The sequence below is a fragment of the Chiloscyllium plagiosum genome, chromosome 40 (assembly GCF_004010195.1).
Source record: "Chiloscyllium plagiosum isolate BGI_BamShark_2017 chromosome 40, ASM401019v2, whole genome shotgun sequence".
Classification (NCBI taxonomy): Eukaryota; Metazoa; Chordata; class Chondrichthyes; order Orectolobiformes; family Hemiscylliidae; genus Chiloscyllium; species Chiloscyllium plagiosum.
The window spans coordinates 15,038,687-15,064,926 of NC_057749.1; the positions used below are offsets into that span (position 1 = coordinate 15,038,687).

Sequence of the window (26,240 nt, forward strand, 5' to 3'; positions counted from 1 at the left end):
GCGGGGGGGCGGGAGGGAGAAGGGGGAGCGGGAGGGAGGAGGGGATGAAAAGAATATGAAAGAAGGGTGTAAAGGATGGACAGAGACAGGAAGTGCTGTGAGTTGTAGTAGTGGATCTTGTAAACTGGACGTTAACATTTCAATGCTGACACCAGCCGGTTGTGTTAAGGTGTTGCCCAGCAGTGTTTAAACTTACAGGCTGTCTGCACACGATTCGGGTCTCTCCAGTAATCCACCCTCCATCACAAACCGCAGAACCTGCTCATTGGACATCCCCTGGTAAGGCTGCTCTGCCAGCGTGGCAATCTCCCAGAGGACAACACCAAAGGACCTGCAAACACAACAGAGCAAAATAATTCGCCCACTCATTACACACTCTTGCTTTAAGATTCTCAGCTTTGTCAAACCAGTTCAGCACCCTCTCTGAGTTTGTTCGACCAAACTCTGTTTAAATGCACAGGTCCCTCACCCCAACTCCAGCAGCTTCTCTCTCCCCTATGGATGCCCCAAGCTCTGGAACTCTCTCACAAACTCCTCCTTGTTCCCTGTGTGAACCATCACACACCTGAGAACCCCTCCCATTGAGTTCCTCGGAACCTGTTAGCGCGAGTAAAGTGCTATGTAAACATTAGAGTGGTGCTGGAAAAGCACAGCAGGCCAGGCAGCATCTGAGGAGCAGGAAAGTCGACGTTTCAGGCAAAAGCCCGTCATCAGGAATAGAGGCTGATCTATTCCTGATGAAGGGCTTTTGCCCGAGACGTCGATTTTCCTGCTCCTCGGATGCTGCCTGGCCTGCTGTGCTTTTCCAGCACCACTCTCTAATCTAGACTCTGGTTTCCAGCATCTGCAGTCCTTGTTTTTACCTGCTACGTAAACATTGCTAGTTACGGTTTTCCGTTGAAAATGCAACCAATTGAAATTATCCTCAGACCGTATTGTAAAATCAAGGTGTTTATTTCCAAACAAAATGGCAAATTCATCAACCGTCACCTGCTATAGAAGGGCATTACTAAATTGGAAAGAGTTCAAAGATTTACCAGGATGTTACTGGGAATGGAGGGTTTAGGTTATACAGAGAGGCTGGGATTTCTCTCACTGGAGCAGAGGAGGTTGAGGGACGGCTTTAATTGAGGTTTATAAAATCATGAGAGGCACAGAAGAGCTGAATAGCAAAGGTCTTCTCCCTAGAGTAGGGGAGTTCAAAACTTGGGGGCGTTTGTTTACGGTGAGAAGAGAAAATTTAAAAGGGACCCAAGAGACAGGTTTCTTTCACACGGAGGCTGGTTCGTGTGTGGAATGAACTGTCAGAGGGAGTGGGGGGTGCAGGTGCAGTTCCAAAAGTTAAAATACATTTGGATAAGTACATGGATAGGAAAGATTTAGAGGGATATGGGCCAGGAGCAGGCTACTGGGACAAAGACCGAAGGGTCTATTTCCACGCTGTATGACTCTATGACTAAGATGTTGCTTGACGACAACTCAAAACACTCAAAGCTCAACAGAAATCTTGAGAAGGAGACAACATCTTGCGAGAGTTGCTGGGGTTAGGTAGCAGGAGCTTGCAAGGTTCCAGGAACACATCATGGAAAACATTCAGCATCCAATGGTCCTTCGAGTCTGCACTCAATCTGCCCCGGTACATGGAAGCACGGGAACGGTCCGCCTGACGGAGAGTCCAAGACTAGGGGCAGTGGGCAGCCAGGGGATAAAACACTGCAAAACTGCTTCCATCTCACCAGCCTCCCAACCCAACCTCACTGACCAATCGCCTTCTACAGGGCCATTGTACCATTTGTATGGGGATAGCAGCTGCAGGGTAGCATTGGGATGGACTGCGATGCCCTACTTAGTTGAGTAGCTACCATTTCTGATTCAGTTTGTGAACGATCACAACGAGAGCTGGGTGCTCTGGAGCATGATGTTCCAGGAATGAGACAATACCCTCAATAGATCAGAGGTGGTAGACATTTGTCTGAAACTCAGCAGGTCTGGCAGCATCTGTTGACAGAGAAACAGAGTTAACGTTTCAGTTCCAGTGACTCTCTGCTTCACAGCTGTTCCTCAAAGGTCGATGCTACTTTCTCTCCACAGATGCTGCCAGACCTGCGGAGTTCCTCCACCTATTTCGGTTTCTATTTCAGATTTCCAGTATCTGCAGTTATATGCATTTTTTTGTTTAGAAATTTGACTCGAATTTCTTTGCCACGTTCAAGAAAAAAAACACTTTGTATGTAGACTGTGCTGAGGGTAAGAGCTGAAAAATATGTTGCTGGAAAAGTGCAGCAGGTCAGGCAGCATCCAAGGAGCAGAAGAATCAACATTTCAGGCATAAGCCCTTTTTCAGGAAGGGCTTATGCTCGAAACGTCGATTCTCCTGCTCCTTGAATGCTGCCTGACCTGCTGCGCTTTTCCAGCAACACATTTTTCAGCTCTGATCTCCAGCATCTGCAGTCCTCACTTTCTCCCTGTGCTGAGGATAAGAAAGCACAAGAGAAAAGGCTGAACTAGCAGTTTTTAACAAGATTATTTCAATTCTTCTAAACATTTAAAGAAGGCTGCAGATCCAGGTAATAAAAAAAAACAAAGGACACATTATTCCTTCATTTGGGACATTCAGGAACTGCAGCTAATGAGCTGCCAGAGAATCTAGAACAAGACGGAGTTCGACAGCAGAAGTGTACTTCAAATGAGAGTCATGACCCGCTGCGGAGGTGCAGGTTCAAGCCTGGGGTCTCCTTTACTAGAGTGTCTCCTGAACACATCCTGCCATTAGCAGAATGCTTGATATGACGGCAACTCCTTGAATAAATTCCTGCAGTCATCATTTCCTTTCTGGAGCAGGGGGTGGGGTGTTTACTGATCAGAAGGGAAGGTAGGTCAGATTCCACTCAACTTTACACCTAGGTTGGGCTGGGAAACCGATGACCTAGTTAAATGTGATGACTGACTCCTTCCCTCCAAAGAAGGGCAAAGTCCTCTCCCTATTTCATCTGAAAGCCAAACTTTCTCAAGGCCATGCCAACTGCTGATCCCGAGTGGGTTCCGCGTAACACTACACAGCTTCGGAACTGTGACAGCACAGTAGGAGCCCAGTCGGCCGGTCATCTCTTTGATAGCCCACCTGGAGTAGCTCGCTCAGGCAGCGTTTCCCCAGAACGCAAGGGCTGAATCCTCTAAAGGATTCAAAGCAATTTTACGGCCATTTAAAAATTACACTGAACTTTTCAACTTTAGCAGATATTTTCCAACCTGTGAGTACTGTGAGCAGATCTGGGCCCCGCACTTTAGGAAGGGTATACTGACTTTGCAGGGAGTACACAAGACCTTTACCTGGATTTCAGGAGGTTACGTTATGAGGAGAAACGTAACAACTAAGGCCTGTTTTCTCTCAAGATTGAAATCTTCAGGATATTCGGAGGGTCAGTGTGGACTCAATGGGCTGTATGACCTGTTCCCACACTGTAGGGATTCTATGTTAACAGGAAACAATGTGGTAGATAAAGATTAACTATTTCCACTGGCTCAAGAACCAGGGGTTTAGTCTGAGAATTAGGGCCAGAGCAATCAGGAGAGGTGTTAGGAAGCACTTCTACATACAAAAGGTGGGAGAGGTTTGGAACTCTCCAACAAAAAGCAGGGAATGCTGATCAGTTAGTAATTTTAAATCTGCTAACTTATTTTTTGTTAAGCAAAGGTATTAAGAGATTTGGGCCAAAGCTAGGTATTGAAGTTAGGCCAGAGATCAGCCAGCATCCCATTGAATGGCGGTGCAACAGACTTGAGGGACTAAATGGCTTCCTCCTGTTCCTATATTTTTCATTAAATGCTCAAGACCAATAATTGGTTCTTCAACGGTTTTTGTTCTTCATGAGAAATGGGCATCACTGCAATTCTGTTCCACCCCTAAATGCCCTTGAAGTGAGCTTTTCTGGGCCATTTCAGAGAGCAGTTGAGAGTGGATCTTACTCCAGTAAGTCTGGACTCACTAGTAGACCAGACCAGGTAAGGACAGCAGCTGTCACTCCCTGAAGCCCAAGTTTTTACAACAATCATAATCACGGTCATGGAGGCTTTATACTTCCAGATTTTGAAACCAGCTGCAGTTGTGGGATTTAAACCAAATGCCACAAAAGCATTAGCGTGGACCTCAGTATCACCATTCCAGTGATAGTACCACCACACAACCATCCCTGTGGTGTTGCTTCTAAACTTTGCTGTAATTTTATATCCAGTGGGAGGAGGGGAAGGGGTTGGATTCTGCAGATTTTCACCGCGTTTTCGAGGGTTCCTGTCAATAGGAACATTGTGAACCAACCACAGAGGGAGACCACTCTCCCCAGCCTTGTTCACAATGCCACAGCCGCTACCCTGGAAGATTTGCGCAAGTTAGGTAGGCATTGACAGAATGGCAGGGTTCATCCTCAAACTTGTCACCTTTGGAAGCAAAACTCACAGCAACCTCCCACCCATAACAATGGGACTGCTTTCTCCTGAGGCTGCAGGTTCTCAGTCTCATGGCCCTCCAGCTCCCTCCTCCAGGATGTCGCTGCAGCACTGCACAGTTGGAGGTGTCTGTTTTCACAAATGACATTAAACCGGCTCCCTGTCTAACTCTGCAGGTGGATGTAGGAGATCCCCACGGTACTAGTTCAAGGAGCGTGTCCATAGTGTCCTGGCCATTCTTTATTCTGCACTGAAAATCACAAAGCTGGAACTCTCTCACCGTCAGCATCATCGGCAGCTTGGAGATAGTGAGGACTGCAGATGCTGGAAAGTCAGAGCTGATAAAGTGTGGAGCTGGAAAAAGTACAGCAGGTCAGGCAGCATCAGAGGAGCAGGGGAGTCAACATTTCAGGCTCCAACCTGAAACGTCGACTCTCCTGCTCCTCTGACGCTGTGCCTTTTCCAGCTCCACACTTTATCGATTCCATCTACAGCAGGTACACTGCAGCGGTTCAGGAAGGCAGCTCACCACCACCCTCCCAAGGGACAACTAGGGATGGGCAGTAAATGCTGGGCCCAGCTACTGTTGCCTACATCCCATGAACAAAAAAAAAATTAATTGGTCAACATCACATAACTGTCGGTGGGATCTTGCTATGCACAAATTGGCTGTTGTGCTTCCTCTAATAGTGGCTACCTGACAGACGTCACTGACTGTAACGCACTATATTTTGTCTTCGATAAAATCAACTCGGAAAAATAATTTGGGACAAACTTCAAGAGAAACCATCAATTCTCAATGAGTTCATCGTCACTGGGGGAAGGGGAGCAAAGAAGTGCTCTAAGCTCTGGGATCAGCACAGCAAGATATCCTGGGCAGATTACAAACGAGGAAGATTACCCACAGGCAGCACCGCCTCTGAACATTTGAGATTTCAGCCCACAACATGGAAAGCATAGAGGGAACAGCGTTTGTGGAATCCACTGCAAACATTGTGGGAATTATTCACAGGGCAACAACCAGCTGACATAAATAAAAAACTTGGTTATCTACAGAAAAGACACCGCAATGTTTAATGCTTGCAATATGTTTGTGTACTTAAAATGCAGGCTTCGGCTCCAGTAAATAGTTTGGGAATTCTTTCTCAACCAGCCTGACTGGCTTTGAGAAGAGATGGTAAATTGAGAGTTAAAGCTGAGGAGAAAGTAAAACACAGCAAAGAGGAGCAGGAGTAGGCCATTCGGCCCTTTGAGCCTCTCTCTGTTGTTCACAGTGATCATGGCTGACCATTCAACTCAAAAGTTAGTTCCTCTTTTCTCCCAGATCCTTTGATCCCTTTAGCCCCAAGTGCTACATCCAACTTCTTCCTGAAATCATACAATGTTTTGGACTTGACAGCTTTCTGTGGCAGAGACTTCCAAAGGCTCCCCACTCTCTGGGTGAAGAAACCTCCCCTCATATCAGCCCGAAATGGTTTATCCCATGACCTTAGACTGTTCCCCCCACCTCCGATCATCTGGAACATCCTTCCTGCATCTATCTTAGCTAGTCCTGTCAGAGCTCAATCGGTTTCTAGGATATACCCCCTCTTTTTTCTAGACTCCAGTGAATAGAGGCCTCACCAATTCATCCTCTCCTCATGCATCAGTTCTGCCATCCCAGAAATCAGTCTGATAACTGCTGCATTGTCCTTCCTTGGATAAGGAGACCAAACTGCATACAGTACTCCAGGTGTGGGCTCACCAAGGTCCTGTACAACTGCAGCAAGACACCCCAGCTCCTGGACTCGAATTCTCTCGCTATGAAGACTGACCTACCAGTTACCTTCCTGACCGCCTACAGCACCCTTACTCTCAGCGGCTGGTGTACAAGGAGACCAGGCCTCAGTGCACATGCTTCTCTCTTAACTTCTGACCATTTGGAAAATAATCTGCCTCCTTGTTCTTGCTCCCACAGTGAAAAACCTCATATTTCTCTTCATTGCTCTGCATCGGCAGCATATTTGCCGACTCTCTCAGCTTGACCAAAGCACACCAACAAGATGACTTTACCAGACATCGGAGTGGGTGGTGAAAACGCCATCTTTCAGTGATTCCGGTGACATCCAGCGGACTGGCAGCAATCCCTTCCCTCCTTTCCGGTAATAATCTGTCTCGTAGATGTCACGCGTCATCCCGAAATCTGTGGGAGGACAAACATTTCAGAGTGGTCTCAGTGATTCACTTCTACCAAACGGAGCCCAGAAAAGTTTACTCTTCGAAAAGTCAAATTTTATTCACATAATTTTAAGAGATATGGCATAGACGTTGGTTCAAACAATCACCTTCTCCTCACTGTGCAGATCCTGAGGGAAAGGGAGGACTTCAGATGCTGGAAAAGCGCAGCAGGTCAGGCAGCATCCAAGGAGCAGGAGAATCAACATTGCAGGCATAAGCCCTTCATCAGGAATCGGGCTTAGGCCCAAAACATCGATTCTCCTGCTTCTCAGGTGCTGCCTGACCTACTGTGCTTTTCCAGCACCACACCCTTCGCCTGTGCAGATCCTGCCTGGGTCAGTGACAGGTACTGACTGCCCATTTGGTCTATCCCTCGCTTGTCCACGTTTTTAAAATTAATAAATTTGTTCTTGGGATATGGGCCTCGCTGACTAGGTCAGTATTTAATGTCCAACCCTAAAGAGTCAACCATGTTGCTGCAGGTCTGGAGTCAGATGGAGGCCAGACCAGGTAAGGATGACAGATTTCCTTCCCTTTAGAACATTAGTGGACTAGATGCGTTTTTGATAAAAATTGACAGCGATCACATGGTCATTTTTAAACTAGCTTTTTAATTCCAGATTTTGTTTTAAGTTGATTTCAGATTTTATGACCTGACGAGGCAGGAATTGAACCCATGTTCCCAGAACTTCAACCTCATGCTTTGGATCAGAGCCTCCTGTATGTGCACAATTGTGAGGTGAGTAAACAGTTGAGTCCGATTTCTTGCCCAACATCCAGGAGACAGGAGCAGGCAGGACCTCAAAGGAAAGACAGCTCCCTCTGACAGTGCAGCACTCCCTCAGTGACCCTCCCAGAGTAGTACCTATGTTTCAAGTTGAGAATGTTCACTTTTTTCCCCCATTTATTTACAGGATGAGGCATTTCTGGCTGTGCCAGCATTTATTACCCATCCCTAAATGCCCAGAGTCAATCACATTGTTGTGGGCCTGGAGTCACATGCAGGTCAGACCAGGTAAGGACGGCAATTTCATTCCATTAGTGAGGCAGTTGTTTTTTTTTTTACTGACAATTGATTCATGGTCATCATTAAACTCTTAATTCCAGATTGTTATTGAATTTAAATTCCATCATCTGCCGTGGTGAGATTGGATCCTAAGTCCCCAGAACATTACCTTGGTCTCTGCATTGATCATCTAACGATAATACCACATCACCTCCCCTTGACTCATCCTTGGGACAGATGACTAATCTTATGAAGGAAATTTGAATGGGTTAGGCCTACACCCACTGGCATTTGGAAGAATGAGAAGAGATCCTATTCAAATATAGGAGTCGGAGGGGACAGAATAGGGTGGACACAAGGAGGCTTCCTCCTGGATAGGCGATTCGAACCAGGGTCACTGGTTTAGACAAAGAGGTGAGGAGGGTTTGAGGACAGAAACGAGGTGGGTTTCTTTTTTTCAAAGGTCTGCAAGCCAGTGCAATTCTCTTCTGCAGAAAGCGATGGAGTCTGCGTCACAGAACCAAGTCTTTGTGACAGACGAGGGAGTTGAGGGTTCTGGGGAAGTGGGGAGGAGACCACAAGTCAGTCGTGATCTTATTGAGTGACAGGGCAGACTGGAAGCTTATGTTCAGTCTCTAGAGTGGGGCTTGAACCTGCAACTTTCTGACCCAGAGCCAGGGTTACTGCCAACCAAATCACAGCTAACACCACACAGTGCAATACAGACAAACAACCCAGTTAAATACTGCTTCTCAAAAGTGCTGCTGGCCGGACTTAAGGGTCAGATGACCCAGGGATTCACAGCTGTTGCAATGTGAAAAACCCACCTCCAATCTTCACCGTATAATCCTCAGCCACCATGCAGTTCCTGGCCGCCAGATCCCGGTGGACAAACTTGTTAGCGTTGAGGTAAGACATGCCATCTGCAATCTCGCCTGCCATCTGGGTCATCTTCTTCAGGGTGGGAGGTGGCTGGCCTGGGTTATTCTGTTGGAAGATCCAGTGAAGAACTGAAGCATCCAATAACATAGTGTCTGTCCTTGTATTAAACCCAAGCTCGGTATCAACTGGCTCCTGCACATCTAGTTACAGTGGACCGACCTCCAACTGGAATTGGAAAGCCTGGGTTGTTGAGTTAGAACACCGGCTTTTCCCCCCAGAGCTACACACTTCAGTAAAGGTCAGTTCAGGAGAAAGGAGAACATTAGCCCACTGCACCATGCAGGGCACGGTAAAGCTCTCCCTACACCACCCGGACATGCTTCAGACTTGCTCTTTCCTGTGCTGGAGTATAAACAGTGCCTGTTCTCATCTAGCGATTGCTCTGCAACTACACTGCTGTTCCAATATAGAGGGTTTGCATGGTGTTGGAAAATGAGATTCCAACAGGCTGTTTGAGAGCAGGGGCAGAACCTACAAACCTGCGTTTTAGTGCAGGGCTCCGTCCTGCAGAGCAACAGACAGCTGACATCTTTTGAATGGAGACTGCTGGTGAAATTACTGACGGGTAATGGATGTTCGCAAAGTATGATGGAAGGATTTGCAGAATTGAATCATAGAATCCCCTGCAGTGTGGAAGCAGGCCATTCAGCCCATCAAGTCCACACTCACCCTTCGAAAAGCAGCCCACCCTGGCCCACTCCCCCCACCCCATCATCCCTGTAACCCTGCATTTCCCATGGCTAACCAACAGCACAGCTCTGGACACTATGGGCAATTTAGCATGGTCAATCCATCCTAACCTACACATCTTTGGATTGTGGGGGGAAACCGGAGCATCCAGAGGAAACCCACGCAGACACAGGGAGAATGTGCAAACTCCACACAGGTAGTTGCTCGAGTCTGGACTCGGGCCATGACCCTGGCACTGTGAGGCAGCAGTGCTAACCACTGAGCCACCGTGCTGGCCTTAGCTCAGACAATTGCCTCAGACTCCGAACTGACTGCTTTATAGCAGCACTGCGAAAGATTTGGAAATAAGGCACCTACTCCTCACCCTGACCAAGAACGAGGAGCAACTTGTTACACATCAATCTTCCTGCTGTTTGTCTTTCAATCCCTACTCTTGCCAAAAACCCAGTTGACCATTGAAACCATCCAGGTGCTCGCAGAAGGGGCAGGAGACATTCAGCAGGTCTGCAAGCTCTCATCAGCTGAAAACAAATCACTGATTGACATGTTAAGAGACACGCTGAGTGCTTCCAGCATTTTCTGTTTTCATTTAAGAGTAATGCTCCAACAAGGAGCTTGGGAGAAGAGCTGGGGAATTTATTGCCGTGAAAATTGTATGGGAAATGCCAGCAATTCCAGGATCCCCACTCACGGACACACCATCCAAACTTGGGAATCTCCCAAGCACCTGGAGACAAACTTGACTGTCTGGACTCTAGTGATTCAAGGTAGCAGCTCACCATGGCCAGCACCTTCCCAACAGGAACAGGAAGGGTAACAAGAAGTTGCTTTGCTGGTGATGCTCCCAAGGTTGACTTACTGGACAAAAGAACAATAAGGGAGGGACAGAGCAGGGGAAACAGGAATTCTGAAAATTAATGGATTTATTTTAATGATTACATTTTAACAAGACCCCATGTCGGCTGATGCTCAGGAATGCTGCCTACTTTGGGGCAGTTAGGCCACTCCCAATTGCACCCGATTGCTCAAGGGTGACTGGGTGGGGTTCAACAGTCTGTGGGTCACTCACCTCTGCATCAGGTCGGAGTGACCGCAGGTAGCTCTTCAGGTCTCCACGGGTCATCAGCTCCATGATAACCAACGTCGGCTGCCCTTGCGACACGACACCGAGCAGACGTACCTGAGATATCCACAGGACACACAGTCAGGCAGGTCCAACACACCTCCCACACAGTAAATTACATTACATTACACACCTTAGGACATTTTATTACATGGAAGACGCAAGTTGTGTTGAAATCAGTCAACTGCTGTACAGATACAGACACAAAGCCAAAAGGAAGGAACAGGAACAAGTTATTTGGTAAGACTATTCTGGCATTCAAAGTGATTATGGCTGAGCCAATTATGGCCTAAATGTCACTTTCTGACCTGCTTCCTGTCACCCTTTGGCAGTAATACATCACTGTACTAACCCCCACTACCACTCCAAAAGAAGGAAGCATGAGGGAGGAGGTGTCAAACAATCGACTCATCATGAAGCAAAGGACACTTTTACATCAGTACCATACCCCAGCATTATAGTCACACCCACCAAAACTGTACCCCAAAGTTATTCAGCGACAAACCTGTCCCCACCAGTACTGTACCCCAGTGTTATACAGTGACAGACCTGTGCCCACCAGTACTGTACCCCAGTGTTATACAGTGACAGATCTGTCCCCACAGTACTGTACCTCAGTGTTATACAGTGACAGACCTGTCCCCACCAGCACTGTACCCCTGTGTTATATAGCGACAGACCTGTCCCCACTAGTATCGTACCCCAGTGTTATACAGTGACAGACCTGTCCCCACCAGTACTGTACCCCAGTGTTACACAGTGACAGACCTGTCCCCACCAAGTGTTATATAGCGACAGACCTGTCCCCACCAGTACTGTACCCCAGTGTTATACAGCGACAGACCTGTCCCCACCAGTACTGTACCCCAGTGTTATACAGTGACAGACCTGTCCCCAATAGTACTGTACCCCAGTGTTATACAGCGACAGACCTGTCCCCACTAGTATTGTACCCCAGTGTTATGTAGCGACAGACCTGTCCCCACCAGTACTGCACCCCAGTGTTATACAGTGACAGGCCTGTCCCCACTAGTATCGTACCCCAGTGTTATACAGTGACAGACCTGTCCCCAATAGTACTATACCCCAGTGTTATACAGTGACAGACCTGTCCCCACAAGTATCGTACCCCAGTGTTATACAGCGACAGACCTGTCCCCAATAGTACTGTACCCCAGTGTTATACAGCGACAGCCCTGTCCCCACCAGTACTGTACCCCAGTGTTATACAGCGACAGACCTGTCCCCAGTAGTACTGTACCCCAGTGTTATACAGTGACAGACCTGTCCTCAATAGTACTGTACCCCAGTGTTATATAGCGACAGACCTGTCCCCACCAGTACTGCACCCCAGTGTTATACAGTGACAGACCTGTCCCCACTAGTATTGTACCCCAGTGTTATATAGCGACAGACCTGTCCCCACTAGTATTGTGCCCCAGTGTTATACAGCGACAGACCTGTCCCCACTAGTATTGTACCCCAGTGTTATATAGCGACAGACCTGTCCCCACCAGTACTGTACCCCAGTGTTATATAGCGACAGACCTGTCCCCAATAGTACTGTACCCCAGTGTTACACAGCGACAGACCTGTCCCCAATAGTACTGGACCCCAGTGTTATAGTGACAGACCTGTCCCCAACAGTACAGTATCCCAGTGTTATACAATGACAGACCTGTCCCCACCAGTACTGTACCCCAGTGTTATACAGCAACAGACCTGTCCTCCACCAGTACTGTACCCCAGTGTTATACAGCGACAGACCTGCCCCCACCAGTACTGTACCCCAGTGTTATACAGGGACAGACCTGCCCCCACCAGTACTGTACCCCAGTGTTATATAGTTGACAGACCTATCCCCACCAGTACTGTACCCCAGTGTTATACAGTGACAGACCTGTCCCCACCAGTACTATACCCCAGTGTTGTACAGTGACAGACCTGTCCCCACCAGTACTGTACCCCAGTGTTATATTGTTCAAAATCTTATCCCCTGATATATCCAAATTTGGAATACACTGCCTCCATGATACTACAGGGCTCAGCAGAGAAATGTTGTCTGGAATCTCGGTCTCTTTATACATACCACATGATGACAATTGAACTCTTTCATCACCGATGCCTCATTGAGGAACTCGATTCGTTCGCGCATCGTGGCTGACTCATTGACCGTTTTGATGGCGACTCTCGTCTCCGGATCCCCCTTCACCACACCCTTGGCAACGCCCTCGTAAACCATCCCAAAGGAGCCTTGGCCCAATTCGCGGGTCATGGTGATCTTCTCGCGTGGGACCTCCCACTCATCCGGCACGTACACTGGATCAAATAACAAAGACATTTCACAGGAAAGTGCCCAATCAAACACTGCAGCCACACCTTACAGGAAGGTGCCCTGTGCCCATCATGGCTGTTCTAGGTTTTCAAAAGAGTCACCCTCCCATCTCCCCACATACCTCCGCATCTTTCTAAATATTCACCTATTTCTTTTCACAACACTCAATCCATCCTGTCCTTCAGCAAGTTTCATGAGAACATCGACTGATGAAGCATCCAGCTGGTTCACTAATGTCCTTTAGGGACAGAAATTGCCTCCTGACCTGGCCTGCCTACACGTAACTCCAGACCCACAGTAACGTGAGTGACTTTTCGCTGCCCTCTGAAATATCTGAGCAGGCCACTCTGAGGCCACACAGATCAGGCCTTGCCAGCGATACCCACATGTCATATAAGATTGAACAAATAAAAACAAGGCCCTGAATCACTGCAACACTGTGCAAAACAGAAGCTCTTATCTCCCCTCTGATTTTCCTGCCAACATCTTTAATCTCTGGTTACCATCACTCCTGCCCATATAAACATGGTCCTCCTACTTACTCCACAAAGACAAGTTTGAACATCTCTATTAAGACTTCACCTTCTCTGATCAAAAGGAGACCTACTCAACAGACCGAAGTAGACACTGTCTTGGCACTCCTGCAAATTTCACAACATTCGAGACCACGTTTCAAAAACAGTCATATTTGGGCATCATAAAATAGGGAGGACGTCAGTGCCCATTGGCCCACAATTAATTCAGGTATTCAGTGGGCAGAGGGTATGCCCAGGGAAGTGGAGATCAAAACAGCCTAACAGAATGGTGGGGGGGGAACAAGCTAGGCCGGTCAAATGCATTACTCCTGCACAAAAGCAAAATGTTAGATGTTACACATCTAAACTGCAAACAGGAAGTGCACAGCAGGTAATGCAATCTCTGTGCGGGGTGGGGGGAAAGAGAGAAAGTATGCTCATGTTCTCAGGGTAGTTGATCTAGTGGTTGCCCTGTGACACTCACCCTCCCCACCACCCAAATCCCAACTCACCCACCACCAAGCCTTCACTCAGAGGAGGGGAGCAGTGTAATTTTAGATTTCGCCCAATACTCACTGTCCGCAGCACTGAAATACTCTGGGTTCACAGAGGCGTATAGAACTCCATTTGGAAGTCTGTCACTATTTCTACACAAGAGAGAGAGAGAGAGACACTTGTTAATAAACCTGCAGGCAATATCACAATGTCAAATATTTTTACACTGAAAGACACCAGGCAATGCTATCCATTCATGTTGGGAGAGGGCCCCAACAAGAGATTTCTTCATTAAAAACTAAAACCCTTAGAGTGGGAATCGCTACCAATGATCATAATTGGATCTTGATTAAAAGGATCAGTTAGGGTCAAGAGGGAAGAGTGGTATCTAGAAATCCTCAGCTGATTGCCTCGATCCCACCTTCAAACAGACAAAGTACGTGTCGGGTGTGAGTGCGATCCCGTGAACACTGAATACTCCCCTCAGTTACAAATGTCACTAATTCCCTTGGTGCACGTTAAAGTGATAAAATACAGACAGACAAGCACCCGTTCCTGCCCTGGCCAGATTATCAAAATATAAATAGGTTTTTGCCCAGAGTGTCATGGGATGAGCAGGCTAGGTGAGTTAACCATTGCAAACGCAGTAATGCAGTAAAGAGGTGGGTCTGAGTGGGATGCTCCTTGGAGGGTCGGTGTGGACTCAATGGGCCAAATGGCCTGTTTCCACACTGTAGGGATCCTATGATTCTACGAAAGGTTACAAACAACCTGTTCAACTTAACTGCTGCTGCACCTTTACTGCATGGAAAACAAGCACTGTGTTAACGGCATCTGCCATGACAGCACCACCACTGTACTGCGGAGGAACAGTGTAGGACAGATAGCAACTCCTGATCGTTGTATTTACCACACGTGTGCGGACATCAGAGGCTGCTGGCAACTTTAAATAGGAGTGGCAGCACGCGTCTTGCTGTGATCACCCTCACAAATTCTGGGCCCATGTCAATCATTACCGTCTTCAAACAGACGAGCAGGAAACTGGAGCATGTTCGTGCATGTACGCGAGATTGTGTATGTTGTGGTTCTGTTCGCCGAGCTGGGAATGTGTGTTGCAGATTGTGAATGCGTGTGCATGTGTGTCTGTGAGACTGTGTGTCATGGTATGTGACAGTGTGCATGCAAGTTCGTTAGGTGTGTGCACGTGCGAGAGTGTGAGAGAGAGATTGTGTATATGCGAGACTGTGTGCGCGCGCGTGTGTGTGTCACGGTATGTGACTGTGCGCATGCATGTGGGTTAGGGATGTGTGCGTGTTGCAAGACAGAGCCTGCGTGCGAGAGTGAGTGTGCGTGTGAGATCGTTGGGGGTGTGGTTATGGACCAGTGTTGGAGGCGCTCTGTGCTAGAATGCAAACAGTACAGTAGAAGCTTGGCCACACGTTGGGTAATCAGTATGTACACTACGGGTTTGTTCAGATTAGCTGAAATGCATCACTGGTCACAGATCCATTGTACCAGAGGCAGGGAAAGGTAGCTGGGCACAGAGATTAAACTGCAGGAAGGTGCAGGGGGAGTCAGAGAAGGGCACACAGAGGGGTCATAGAGGTGTACAGCATGGAAACAGACCCTTTGGTCCAACTCATCAATACTAACCAGGAACCCGATATTAATCTAGCCCATTGGCCAGTATTTGGTCCATATCTCTCTAAAGCCTTCCTATTCAAGTACTCATCCAGGTGCCTTTTAAATGTTGTAATTGTACCAACCTCCACCAGTTCATCTGGCAGCTCATTCCACACAGACAGCACCCGCTGTGTGAAAACATTGCCCCTTAGATCCCTTTTAAATCTGCCCCTCTCCCCTTAAACCTATGCCACCTGGTTTTGGACTCCCCTACCCTGGGGAAAAGACCTTGACTATTCACTCTATCCATGCCCCTCCTGATTTTATAAAGCTCTGTAAGGTTATCCCTCAGCATCCTGTGCTCAGGGACGATATCAGAGGCAGACTCCCGAACTTAGACCAAAGCCAAAAACCGCAACTAAACACTGACAAGGTAACAACAAGGTGGACCTTACCTCTTCTTGTTGAAGAAATACAGCATTAACACCAGACTAATTATCACCAACATCACCGCAATGGGTAAAGCAATGACCAGCTGCATAAGATTATCAGGTCCAGGTGCTGTTGAGACAGATTGACAATGAAATATTAAAGTTTCTTGGTTTATCGTTTATCGTTATTTCCTCTCCAACAGAAGGCAGAGATTGCCTTCAATAATCAGCCATGATTTCAGGCATCTCTGCGCAGTCACTCAAGCGATATCCGCCAACTGTAATCCCAACTCACTCACGGGGTGTGAGAACCGTGGACACACTCCCCTCCCCCAGCTTTCCCATCCTCCTACAATCAAAGGGCATTCAAACACTCTTCAATTGAATCTTATAACATGATGTGGAGGTGCTGGGACTGGGGTGGATCAGGTCAGGTCACATGACACCAGGTTATAGCCCAACTATATTTGAAATCGCAAGCTTTCACAGTGCTGCTCTTTCATCAGATGAAGACTTCACTTGATGAAGCAGCAGTGCTCCAAAAGCTTATGATTTTAAATAAATCTGTTGGACCTGGTGTCTGGTTCCTTAATATAGGATTAGAGCCAAGCTGACAATCACTAAAGTTCATCCAAGGAAGAGATGAATCACATTCTTTGCTCCTGTCGTGTTCATTTCTGTTGTAACCCGTTCACAATATTCTGCAGTATTTCATAGATGATAGATGATTTGGATGTTGATTTATGGCCCTCTTACTGCACAACACGTGAGCATCACCTCATCACCCCTCCCTGGTCCTGAGGTTACTGATCTATGCCAGAGCAAGAATGTCAAAGGGCCACCACAAATAACTCCATTTTCAGTAGTTTGCCAGGCCTTTTCAGAGGACAGTCTGGGGATGCAGTGGTATTATCACTGGGACGAGTAATCCAGAAAGCCCAGTTTAATGCTGAGACCATAGGTTCAAATCCCACCATGGCAGTTGGCAAAATCTGAACTCAATAAAATTCAGAATTAAAAGCTAGCTTAATGAGTGTTTACTGCTGTTTAAAAACAAAACTAGTTTAGTAGTTCTTCGAGGAAGGCAATAGGTGGATGGGCAATGATAAATTACTCATGTGTCCACAACGGCATGGTGGCTCAGTGGTTAGCACTGCTGCCTCACAGCGCCAGGAACCCAGGTTCGATTCCCACCTCAGGTGACTCTCTGTGTGGAGTTTGCACATTCTCCCCGTGTCTGCATGGGTTTCCTCCGGATGCTCTGGTTTCCTCCCACGGTCCAAAGATGTGCAGGTCAGGTGAAGTGGTCATGTGTTTAAGGAATGTGTAGATTAAGTGCTTTAGACAGGGGTTAAGTGTAGAGTAGTAGGGGAATGGATCTGGGTCTGGGAGGGTTACTCTTCAGAGGGTCAGAATGGACTTGTTGGGCTAAATGGCCTGTTTCCACACTGTAGGGATTCTATGTTTATCTTCCAGGGATGTGCAAGTGAAGTGGGTTAGCCATGGGGAATGCAGAGTCACAGAGATGGGCAGGTGGGAGGGTGGTGGTCTGGGGAGTCAGTGTGGACTCAATGGGCTGAATGGCCTGCTTCCATACTATCTATGAGGTTGAGCCTGTGTTACCTCTGAGCCAGGAGGCCAGGGCCCCAGTCCCACCTGCTCCAGGTGTATGTAATAACTTCTCTGAAAAGGTTGATTCAAAACATTTATCAATCAGTCTGGAGCTAAGGCAAGTAACTGACAATGATTCCCACATCCCACAAGCAAATTTAAATAAAGTTGAAAGTTAATGACGTCAACTGAGTTACAAAGACCCAGATTGGAAACTTGCCCTCTTAAACCAATGAGAACAAACAAAAGATCAAATGTCTTTTATTACAACAACCCTTCATCATGTTCCCTGCTACCAGTGCTTTTTCAAGTTTATTTACAAATTCTGCTTTCCAAACCGAACTCAAAATCTCAACGCAGTGTATCAGGTTTCGAGCTCACAATCTCTGGATTGTCAGGCTGGGTTTCTGAGCTCACTCTCTCTGGATTCAGACTCGAGACATTTCTGCACTCTACCATAATAATCCAAACCCGAACTGAAGGCACCCAATCCCTTATCAGAGTGCGATTCAACAGGTGCCAGCCAACAGTCCCTTAGCACCCAGCCTATGGGGACAATCAGCAGCTGGCAGACTAGTCAACCATGAGGTGCAGCACAATCTGAGAAGGTGAAGTCAATGGTGTGGGAGGATAATCGATGACCGCCTCTGGCTGGGGAGTCTGGGTAACTGTTGGGGACAGGAGCTTTGTGGATATTTCCCCTCCTGTGCCCTGGGGGCTAAATGCCGCACCGGTCGCAGTCCCAGACGAGCCCAGCTCTCAGACCTGAGGCCCTGTGACCTCGCTCGCTGGAGTTCACACTGAGGTCGCCGTTTATTCTGAATTCCAATCATATCTTTACAATGGTCAATCAAGAGAGAAACTACGGTTTGGCCAAAACAATGATTATAAATAGCTGGGTCAAAAGAGGTTCAAGCTCACTCTAGCTGTGGTACGATCACACAAAGCCTAAAGTTTGCTTTATATCTCCAATGGCATTTCCTGCCTTTCTCTCCGAGGCGGAGGTTTTAAGACCAGAAACACTACACGCTTACTTTTCAACATCAAAGCAGTTGCAGAAGTCTTCTCCTTCAGCAGCCAGTCAAACTGAATGCTGCAAAACACATCCATCAGAGTTTGTGTGAACTCGCCCCATTGGGGCTCCCTATTCTCCTGGCTCCACATCACAGCGTAATCCGATATTGCGACAGACTGGTGACATTTGCTGTCCACCGAGCCAAGATATAACACAGGCAGTAACTACAACAAACCAGAGCTGTGCAGCACAACACAACCCACCCATAAATGGGGAAACTGAAGTTGCCTGATCTTGAAATAACCGACTGACCAAAAACACTCCTCATCCAGCTACTAGCTCACAACAAGAGGCCATTCAGCCCTTTAAGCCTGCTCCTCTTTTCTATTAGATCTCTTTTGTTCCCCCCAAAATACAAGAATCTTACTTTTCAGGTTCAATAACAGCAAAGAAACTTCTTAGGTGTTAAGTGCTAAACATGTAGAGGACTCACACTTCCAATTCTGGGCAGCATGGTGGCTCAGTGGTTAGCACTGCTGCCTCACAGCGCCAGGGACCCAGGTTCAATTCCCGCCTCAGATGACTGTGTGGAATTTGCGCACTCTCCCAGTGTCTGCATGGGCTTGCTCCGGATTCCTCCCACAGTCCAAAGATGTGCTGGTTAGGTGAACTGGTCATGGTAAAATTGCCCATAGTGTTAGGTGCATTAGTCAGGGGTAAATATAGGGTAGGTGGATGGATCTTGGGTGGATTACTCTTCGGAGGGTCGGTGTGGACTTGTTGGGCTGAAGGGCCTGTTTCCATACTGTAGGGAATCTAACCATGTAAATCTAATCTAATCAGTTGGGTGGACGTGCCGTATCGGACCTGTAATAAGCTACCCAGCCTGTGAATTCGGATTTCAGTCAGGATCAAACATTTTGCCTGCTTATCCTTCCTGCCCCTCTCCAAATGATTGTGGACAGTCACCACAGCCTTGGTCAAATGATACAAACCCTCCAGAAGATCAGGAGCAGGCCTGCCAAATAGAATCCCCACTGTGCAAACAGGTCATTCAGCCCAACAAGTTCACACCAACCCTCTGAAGACCATCCCACCCAGATCCACCCCCTACCATTTCCCTGAAACCCGACATTTCCTTTGGCTAACCGACCTAACCTACACATCCCTAGACACTATGGGCAACTTAGCACAATCAATCCACAATAACCTGCACAGCTCTGGACCATGGGAGTAAACCAGGGCGCCTGGAGGAAACCCAAACAGACACGGGGAGAAAGTGCAAACTCCACACAGACAGTTACCTGAGGGTGGAATCAAACCCAGGTGTCTGGAGCTGTGAGGCAGCAGGGCTAACCAGTGAACCACCATGCCCTCAAAATGGGTAGGCAGTGATAATGTCACTGGACTAGTAACTAGAACCTCAGGCTTGGAGTTACAGGGTCAAATGCCATTGTAACAGATGGTAGAATTTGAACTGAATATTAAGATTTACCCTTGTGGTGACCTTGTAAACACTGTCAATTGTTACAAAAGCCCATCTGGTTCACTCAGGTCCTTTAGGGAAGGAAATCGGCCATCCTCACCTGGTCTGGCCTACATGCGACTCTAGACCACAGCAATATGGCTGACTCTTAACTGTCCTCTGGACAATTAGGGATGGATAATAAATGCTGCCTAGCCAGCAATATCCACATCCTGTGAAGGAATATTTAAAGACATTCAACACTATAGCAATTTTCAGACTTCAAGTTGACTTGTCTTCACCGAGGTGACATATCAGTTGCCAGGTCAGCTCTCTCAGGAGTTGCACCTTTCCCATGTTCACGCTGCTCCCTTGGGGAATAGTGTCATGAGGCTCAAGGTGAATGAACACACTGACAGGATACAACATTGAAACCCCACACATGACTGCAACCATGACTGGTGAGCAGCTGATTGTCCTACCTGGCAGGAGGCCCCACAACAAGAGTCAAAGTTCACCACACATCATACCCGTTTGTATGTGAATATGCATGGTCCCAAGGTGGAGATGGTGGGGGAGAAGACAGACTCAGAGGCAGAACACTACCACAAAGACAAAAGGCTTGTTCTTTCTCTAAGCAAGGTAACCAGCCCACAGTGGCATTATTTGTAGGTTCACCAGAAACTTTCTCTGTTGGACAAGACTAACTTTCAAGTTATCATTCTGGACTGGATTCAAATTACTTGCAGTCCTCTGGAAAGCAGGAGTCAATATTGGACATTGAAACCTCCCAAGATGCAAACATTAAACAAAGGAGTTACTCATTTAGCCCCCAGTCCCCTGGAATTTCAAAGTGACTCATTAGGCAGCCTTCTCATTGCTGAGTCAGAAAGCTGTGGGTTAAAGTCCTAGTACAGGACTTTGACACATACTCTCGGCTAACAGCTCAGAGCAGTCATGAAGGAGAGGCTCCAACATCACATCCGAGAGATAAATACACAAGGGAAACTTGAAAAGTAACTAGCTATCTTTCACAAGAATTCTCAACCAAGGTGTTGCCTGATGGTTCTATTTGCTTAGTCAGAGACCCCAGCACCCTACTTCAGAAGGAACAAGGTGCTCTCCCAGACCCTGATTAGGATTCCTCTCTTCATTCAGAGTCATAGCGGTGTACAGCACAGAAAGAGACCCTTTGGTACAACACATCTGTGCTGACCAGATATCCTAAATTCATCTAGTCCCATTTGCCAGCATTTGGCCCATATCCCTCTAAGGAGAAAGTGAGGACTGCAGATGCTGGAGACCAGAGCTGAAAATGTGTTGCTGAAAAAGTGCAGCAGGTCAGGCAGCATCCAAGGAACAGGAGAATCGACGTTTCGGGCATAAGTGAATGGCGGAGTGGACTCGATGGGCCGAATGGCCTTACTTCCACTCCTATGTCTTACGGTCTTAAATCTTTTAAACCTTGCCCTCTAGTTCTGGACTCCCCCACCCCAGGGAAAAGACCTTGGTTATTCACCCTATGCATGCGCTTCATGAATTTATAAGGTCACCCCTCAGCCTCCGACGGTCTAGGGAAAATAGCCCCAGCCTGTTTAGCCTCTCCCTATAGCTCAAATCCTCCAACCCTAACAACATCCTTGTAAATCTTTTCGAAGCGTCTTTCCTATAGTAGGGAGACCAGAATTGAACGCAGTATTCCGAAAGTTGATCTTTTCTTGCTGTTCACATCTCAAATCTATTCACTGAGTGTGAATTGCTCTGCGAGGGGTTATTGGAATGGAAGCATTTTAATGAGAAGCTTGCTCTTGACTTACGTTTTGCCTTTATATAGAACATCACCGGGTCGGTCCAGGAGCCATTGCCAGAGAGGGAGGTGGCTCGCACCTCCGCAGTGTAATTCCCAGGGCTCAGTCGGTCCAGTTTACAGCCACCGCTCTGCAGCTTGTAATTCTGCCTGGAAACACACTCCTGCTGCACCTGTAGGACATGACAGGGCATCACTGATTAGATTATCTACAGTATGGAAACAGGCCCTTCAGCCCAACAAGTCCACACCAACCCTCTGAAGAGTCACCCACCCATACCCATTCCCCTACACTTTTATCTCCCTCTGACTAATGCACCTAACTCTATGGGAAATTTAGCATGGCCAATTCACTTAACCTGCACAGCTTTCAACTGTGGGAAGAAACCCACCGGGAAAATGTGCAAACTCCACACAGACAGTTGCCCAAGGCAGGAATTGAACCTGGGCCTCTGGCGCTGCGAGATAGCAGCGCTAACCACTGAGCCACCATGCCACCCATAAAAGGAGGGTCTGAAGATAAGAAAGGATGCAGTATTCAGGTAAGAAACAGAACCTCACCAGAGGGAATCTTGCACTGGGAAACCTCAACGATATCAATCAATAGTTCGTCACCTGCCGGGTGCCTCTTTTGCCCTTTTACCATCATAAAGTACTGAAACAGACCCTTCAGTCCAATTTATCCAACAGGCTTCCGAAACTGAAACGAGTCCCATTTACCTTCATAACTCTCTAAACCTTTCTTATTCATGTTCAAATGTCTCTCAGATGTTGTAATTGTACCCATCTCTACCACTTTCTCTGGCAACTCGTTCCATGCACACACCACCCTCTGTGTGAAAACGTTGCCCCTTTGGTCTCTTTCAAATCTTTCCCCTCTTACCGTAAACCTATGCCATCTAGTTTTGGACTCCCGTATCTTGGCTAATCACCTTATCTATGTGTCTCATGATTTTATAAACCTCTATAAGGTCACCCCTGAGCCTCCTACACTCCAGGGGGAAAAAAATTCCCAGCCTCTCCTTACAACTCAAATCCTCCAGCCTTGGTAACATCCTTGTAAACCTTTATCACGCCCTTTCTAGTTTAATAACATCCTTCCTATAGCATAATGACCAGAAATGTACGTAGTTCCACAATGCAACTGTGCTAGCCTTAAATCAGTATCGTGGATGTTGAAATGCCACTCTCTTGAGTTTGATTCTCATTCCCATTCTCCAACTCCACATGCTCAACCTCATCCTGGCCTCCTCTCCTTGTGCACTCCCTCAAACTCCGAGCCTTACCCCACTTCAGGTCTATTGAGTTGGGAGTGTGCAGCCTCAGCTATTCTTGTTTGGGGAGGAGAGGGGAATAATGAAGAATTCAGGCAAATGGAAAACATTCAGTGTCAACCAACAATCACTGCATTAATTTCTTTTTAAATTAAAGGATGTTTATTGAGAGCATTTTCACACAGTGTTGGAGGAGTAAAATAAGCACATTTTCCACCAAGTTTCTGGTCAATGTTTAACACCATCAGTTAAAAGAATGAAATGATAGTAGATAGGAATGAAACATTAACATAAAGGAAAATATCAGGTTATGTTTTCTGGATGCTGCCAAGCACTTAACAGTAATGACTGCACTTTGAGCAGTTTCACGGATTGCGTGTGAAGGACTTTTCCTGAAAGTGAGATCACATCAGTGCAAGCACCCCATTTATATCTGTTTCTGAATGCATTCGCTGTGAGATCAGCACGGTGGCTCAGTGGTTAGCACTGCCGCCTCACAGCACCAGGGACTCTGGTTCGATTCCACCCTCGGGCCACTGTCTGTGTGGAGTTTGCACATTTTCCCCGTGTCTTGAGTGGGTTTCCCCCGGGTGCTCCGGTTTCCTCCCACCGTCCGAAGATGTGCAGGTCAGGGTGTATTGGCCATTCCAAATTGCCCACTGTGCCCAGGGACATGCAGGCTACGTGGGTTAGCCAAGGGAAATGTGGGGTTACAGGGAAAGGATAGGGGTATGGATGGGAGGCTCTTCAGATGGTTGGTGTGGACTCAGTGGGCCGCATGGCTTGCTTCCACACAGTAGGGATTCTATGTGGAAGTGTTGGTCAACAGGGACGTGCCTGCTTATATCTGAGGAACTTATAAATCCAGGATGGGAGGGAGGATCATCATTTAAAATATCCTCCAAAAGGTGGCACCATTGACACTGCATCCCTGAGGGAGTGCAGTAAAGATGTGGCAGCCTAGATTATGTCCTGAAATCTCTGGGAAGGGTCTTTAACCACCAAACACATGACTCTCAGGCAAAACCACTGCTAACTTACCTCACGGGGTTCCAAATGCAGCTCTGAAAACTTAGCAAGGAAAGGCCGATGCACACACATCCTTTTGACTTCAAACTAACAAGTGAGGGTGAAAATGGTCTACAGCTGTAGGGTAAGTCAGCTCATTTTGCATTTTCGGATGAATGACAGGAAGGCATCGTGTAGAAACCTACAGCCAAAGGACTGAGTGCGTTTTGTAGCATCACCCTTGAGATGATAAAGTGTTAGGAAGGGTCAGCACTGCCTGACTCAGCACGCTGACTAATCATAAACTAGCACTCACATCAAGAGCATTCTGCTGAGGGGCTCTGTTCAGCCAAGTAAAAGGACTTTCACTTCACTGAACTTTTCCAAATATGTCACAAAACAGGAGATACCAAGTTGGTGGACTGGCTTCATAACGACTATGCGGAGATGCCAACCCAGTCCCCTCTGACCATTTTATGAGCTCACTACCCCCACCCTCGCCCAGGAAGATGCTGTCACCCAGGAATCCTGTAACTGGGCCCCGCCCACCAAGACACCCTGAGCCAGACCAACTTGCTAAAATTCTTGGCCAATGCGTCTCAAATGGTGGTGCCTATGGCACCTCCTGCACACTGTGAAACCACAGTGAGTTACAGACATCTCGGATTTCTCGAGTAAGAGAATTTGGAAGAGCCACTGGGCCCCCAAGGGACTGAGCAGAAGATAAACAAGGGGTGCTCTGGTCAACCGCAACTCTATCATCAGATAGAGGACTGGTTCTATCGCTGCCACATCTACAAGACCTTGTCTCTCAGCAGACATGATGCCTTGGTGCATCAAGAGGCATGGCACACAGAAGCAGATAAATAACTCAAAAGTAGCACCAATCCAAAATCAGAGCTGAACAAAATTGAGCAACTCTGTCACTTCCCCAAGAGACAATGGAGGTTTAAAGGTGGGTAAGCTTGGATGCTGAGGAATAGTTGGTGCAGTTGGGTATACCCTGCCTGGAGTTTAGCAGAATGGGAGGCGTTCTGATTGGAACATGACAAGATTGGATGCTGAACAGATGCCATCTCCGTGTGAGCGAGTCGAGAACTACAGGACCCAGCTTCAAGGTAAAGGGTCTCTCATCTGAGGTGGAGATGAGGGGGTGGGGGTTTCTTCCCTTGGGACGTCATCAGTCTTTGAAATTTTGTTTCCTGGTGAGCCATGGAATATGAACCATCAAATACATTCAAGGCTGAGCTGGGACACAAGGCAGAATGGAGTGAAGTCCACATCATTTTCAGACAGTGGAGGTCTGAGGAATAAAATGGCTGCTCTCCTGCCTCTATCTGAGGCTGCATCTCCTAACGTCACCGAAAGATCACATCAAGCATCTGGAACGTTCTGTACACGCTCACTTTGAGGGATGTTCTGCCACTAAAAATGTGGCAGCCTAAATAAAGATGAGGAGAGAGGACAGAGTGATGCCACTGGCAGGGGGGCACTGCCTGTATGTGTTTGGCATACCCGTCCCTGATGGGGCTGTCTTACCTCACTGTCCCCGCGGCTGTACCTCACTTCATACATCAGGATCAACCCGTTTGGACTGGGGGGCTCCGGCCATTTGAGGTAAATGCTGACCTCATCATCCCCGGGTTCCCACATGACCGGACCCGGTATGTTGTCAGCTTTTTCTGTGAGAGAGAGAGATAGAGAGGGGCAAGGAAAGAATTTTATCCTCAGGTTTTGTGCACTATAAACATCTTTGCTTTCTGTTTGGGTTCTTCACCGGCACCTACAAGTGGTGGGTTTCTAGGATCACGTGTGAATGTTCCACTGTCAGCTATTGTCACATGTCAACTCACAAAAGCCCCCAAAACCCAGGTCATAGAGTCATAGAGATGTACAGCATGGAAACAGACCCTTCAGTCCAACTCATCCATGCCGACCAGATATCCCAACCCAATCTAAGTCCCACCTGCCAACACCCAGCCCATATCCCTCCAAACCCTTCCTCTTCATATACCCATCCAAATGCCTCTTAAATGTTACAATTGTACCAGCCTCCACCACATCCTCTAGCAGCTCGTTCCATACACATACCACCCTCTGCGTTGAAAAGTTGCCCTTTAGGTCTCTTTTGTATCTTTCCCTTCTCACCCTAAACCTATGCCCTCTAGTTCTGGACTCCCCGACCCCAGGGAAAAGACTTTGTCTATTTATCCTATCCATGCCCCTCATAATTTTGTAAA

At 47.4% G+C, this 26,240-nt stretch overlaps 1 protein-coding gene across 2 annotated transcripts in view; it reads right to left on the minus strand.

The window, feature by feature from the left end:
* The window catches only part of igf1ra (insulin-like growth factor 1a receptor), a 217,633-nt gene that overhangs the window by 13,182 nt on the left and 178,211 nt on the right, over positions 1-26,240 (minus strand). For both annotated transcript variants that reach the window (XM_043680420.1, XM_043680421.1), the window contains 9 exons: positions 25,540-25,682; positions 21,729-21,891; positions 15,845-15,950; positions 13,848-13,918; positions 12,511-12,740; positions 10,368-10,478; positions 8,494-8,653; positions 6,496-6,625; positions 197-331 (listed from right to left, as the gene is read on the minus strand). In XM_043680420.1, the coding sequence (XP_043536355.1) occupies positions 197-331; positions 6,496-6,625; positions 8,494-8,653; positions 10,368-10,478; positions 12,511-12,740; positions 13,848-13,918; positions 15,845-15,950; positions 21,729-21,891; positions 25,540-25,682 (1,249 nt within the window). The remainder of the gene's footprint in view (positions 1-196; positions 332-6,495; positions 6,626-8,493; positions 8,654-10,367; positions 10,479-12,510; positions 12,741-13,847; positions 13,919-15,844; positions 15,951-21,728; positions 21,892-25,539; positions 25,683-26,240) is intronic.